We start from the raw sequence: 3,276 nt of genomic DNA, 5'->3' as shown, positions 1-3,276 counted from the left end.
TTTTTATTTCGCGATCCTTGAATAAATATAATCCAAAGCAGCGATCATGGTATTTGTAGATCCGCGCGAGTAAGTATGGCACGATCTTATAGACTATAAACTCGTGAAGTATGGAGGATTAATGGAAATAGCTAAATTTAGATTAATAAATTAATAGAATCGAATCTTAGAATTTTTATTTCGCGGTCGCTGACTTAATATAGTCTAAAATTGCAATTATGCATTACTTTATTCAGTGAAACTACCGGACCGGAAACCGAAAACAACATTGCATGAACGGACTGCTACTGAAATCAATTTTCCCTGTTGCAAAACTAATTTATTGTAAAAATGATTAATAAATTAGTAGAAATGAATATTAGCAATTTCATTTCATGTCCCTTGGCTAAATACTAATCCCAGTTTCCAAAGACTAAATTTTCAGCGAAATACTAGATTAGAATATCTGTACTTCAAATTGTACATCGATCTATCAATATCATAATGATCCGGCAGCCCGAACCGTACCCGAACCGGGCCCGGGAGCAGTTTAGAACCGACATCACTTTTGCTTCATCTTTCTTACTTTTCAGTCTAGCTTATTCCAGAGGGCGTCATAAATTGCAGACCGGTTTTCGGGCTACTTTTTAGTAATCTCTCTTCGGTGTAAATTCGTATAAAAATGAACGAAAATTTGTTGACACGTATAAAAAACAGATTAAAGTCAGATCATTATTCAATGAATAATGAATGGTTAAGAGAGTGTGTGGAATACAGTGTGAGTCAACACGAAAATGTAAATACCAATTATTGGAATTTTTGTTCGATTTTACAAAACTCAGAATCTAACTTGCTAATGAACTTTAATCAATTATAATTTTAGTCCAGCGCAGAAGAAATTCTGAAGTTTGTGAGAGATCAATGGCACCTCAGTGATTTACGTGAAATTAATAATGAAAATGGATGTTTACCTCGTAACCTTTCACAACAACCGTTTATTACGCTGCCTGAAAAATATATTCTCCAGGTATATATAAAGATTGAATGCATATGCGAACACGCATTTAGAAAATTGTTAAATTTGTTTCACTTCCATAAATCAGGTGGAACAGATGTATGATATTGCGACATCGAAGTACAAGCAGTTGGAACAGATTAGAAATATACATATTTCGGAAGAAGAGATATCTGAAGCAGAAAAGATAGAAAAATATGAACCCACCAAAAAGAGAATGATGCAATTACGATTAACAGACGGATTGCAAGATATAATTGGGATTGAATACAGCTACATGCCCCAATTAAATGTATAAATTACCACTATATATTTTTCAAACATGTTTGCCAGACATTACCTTAAAGTAATTATACGATTGCAAAATGTTCTGCTTTCCAAGGATATGTTATTACCAGGATGTAAAGTTATGATACTGGGACCAGTAAAATGTCGTAAAGGTGTTTTATTATTGGAGAAAAAAAATTTTAAGGGCATTGGTGGTGAAGTAGATAGTTTACTATTCCATAATGCTGTGGAAAATGTTTTAGCCAGAGCTTTGTAAGTTTTATTTGAAATTTACAGTCGTTGAAAGACTAAGAATTTAAAAACATATATTTCTTTTTTGTAGGAATTTGCCAGAGAACCCAAATCCTTATAATGATGATGAAACGCAACCAAATAATGTTAAACAAGAAGAACTGAAAGTGGATAATTTGTTTGAAGACGACTTCGAAGTGAATTTTAATGATCTTGATCTAATTGAAGATTCGCTTAAGGATAATATGTCTACTAAAGATACGACGAAAATAAAAATTGAAAACACTAATACTGCGATTAAAAATGTTCAACATAGTGCGAAGGGGGACATTTTGGATGATGATGATGATTGTCTCTTAGAAATGGTTATTTTTACTTTCATAATATAAAAACTGTACATCGATGCTTAATTCATTGCAAACTAAATTTATTTTATTATATAGATTGATGAAAGTCAGTTTGTGGAGAAAAAAGTGGAACAAATTAATGTTACATCACCTTATACAACATTACCATCTGAAGCTGATGATATTATTGTAATAAATGAAGATGTGCCAGACACGAAAGCTGATATCCTTAAAAAACCGACATTACCTTCTGATAGAGCAAATTCAACGACTATTAGTTTCCAATCAGGAATAAACAATAAGCAACAAGCTTCGTTAAATCTTGGAAAGAGAAATGTAAATGACTTTCATTCCTGCTTTAATTTTCTCAATATTGACATTTAATAATATATAATTTCTTAGGTTCCAATGTCTCCACCTGAAGTATTAACCGTAAAGAGGGGCAAAATGGGCAAGCAGACAGCAGAATCCTCTAAAGTATTAAATTTTTCGGAACCGAAAATCACAAAATTTCTGAAACCATTAAATACTCCAGAAGATTCAAAAGCATCAATCCTTTCGAATCAGCCGATAATAAATAATTTTACTCAGCCGTCCAATACTTTCCGAGAAACGAAACTTACAGAATGTACAAAAGCATTAAGCTCTCCAAGGGAATCGGAAATAATCAAATTCGGAGAACCATTTAATGTTCCACAAAAAACTGAAAAATCTACGGAATCGCAGAGTGTTCCAGGAGAATTGGAACATTGCGAATTTATTTGCACTATAAAGAATAGCGAATTTACGGAAACTACGTATAAAACAGTTCGAGCTCGTGTACAACATCTTGGAAAGCTAGGCAAAAAAGACTCACTATGGTCTTTGGACGGTGTGATAGGAGATGGTACTGAAACGATAGAAGTTTTCTTTTCAAATCAGGTATCAAAAAATAAAACTTGCAATTCATATAGAGCTAGCAATTAAATTCTAAATGCATCTGTTTCATGATTTCAGGTGTTGCAAAATTTAATAGGTTTCAGCTACAAAGAGTTTTCAGTAAAAAAGAAATTAAAGAAATATCCAGAAATTGAACAAGAACTTAGAACGGTATTACAGTTGAATTTCGAGTAGATCATTTGCTTGTAATATTATTCATTTTATTAATTTAATTTTGTACTTAATATTTCAGAGTCTGCGTAATGCAGATCAAAAAATACAAACTTTAGATGCTCTAGTACTACTAGAATTAAGTGCAGACAAGAAGCCAACAGTGACTAAAATCACTGATTTGACTCAGGAACAAAAGCAAATATTAGATAAAAAGGTAGAAAACTTCTCACTTAAAAATGTTTAAAACATATCTATAAAGGTGAATCAACAGGATTCCACAGTACGAGATACTACGTTGTTATAATTATGTTCTAAGGATTATAG

General features: G+C 32.2%; 1 protein-coding gene across 1 annotated transcript; it reads left to right on the top strand.

Moving 5' to 3' along the window:
• Positions 1 to 531: 531 nt before the first annotated feature.
• Positions 532 to 3,270, top strand: LOC108631705 (recQ-mediated genome instability protein 1). The gene is made up of 9 exons (XM_018035824.2): positions 532 to 775; positions 863 to 1,006; positions 1,083 to 1,286; positions 1,377 to 1,534; positions 1,605 to 1,878; positions 1,957 to 2,196; positions 2,263 to 2,781; positions 2,857 to 2,949; positions 3,032 to 3,270. Exons 1-9 carry the CDS (start codon positions 662 to 664, stop codon positions 3,194 to 3,196), a joined length of 1,911 nt encoding a protein of 636 aa, XP_017891313.1. The 5' UTR covers positions 532 to 661; the 3' UTR covers positions 3,197 to 3,270.
• The last annotated feature ends 6 nt before the right edge of the window (positions 3,271 to 3,276 follow it).

The sequence above is a fragment of the Ceratina calcarata genome, unplaced genomic scaffold (genome assembly GCF_001652005.2).
Source record: "Ceratina calcarata isolate Rehan_Ccalc_2016 unplaced genomic scaffold, ASM165200v1 scaffold93, whole genome shotgun sequence".
Lineage (NCBI taxonomy): Eukaryota > Metazoa > Arthropoda > Insecta > Hymenoptera > Apidae > Ceratina > Ceratina calcarata.
This window is presented reverse-complemented; position numbering and strand designations above follow the sequence as displayed.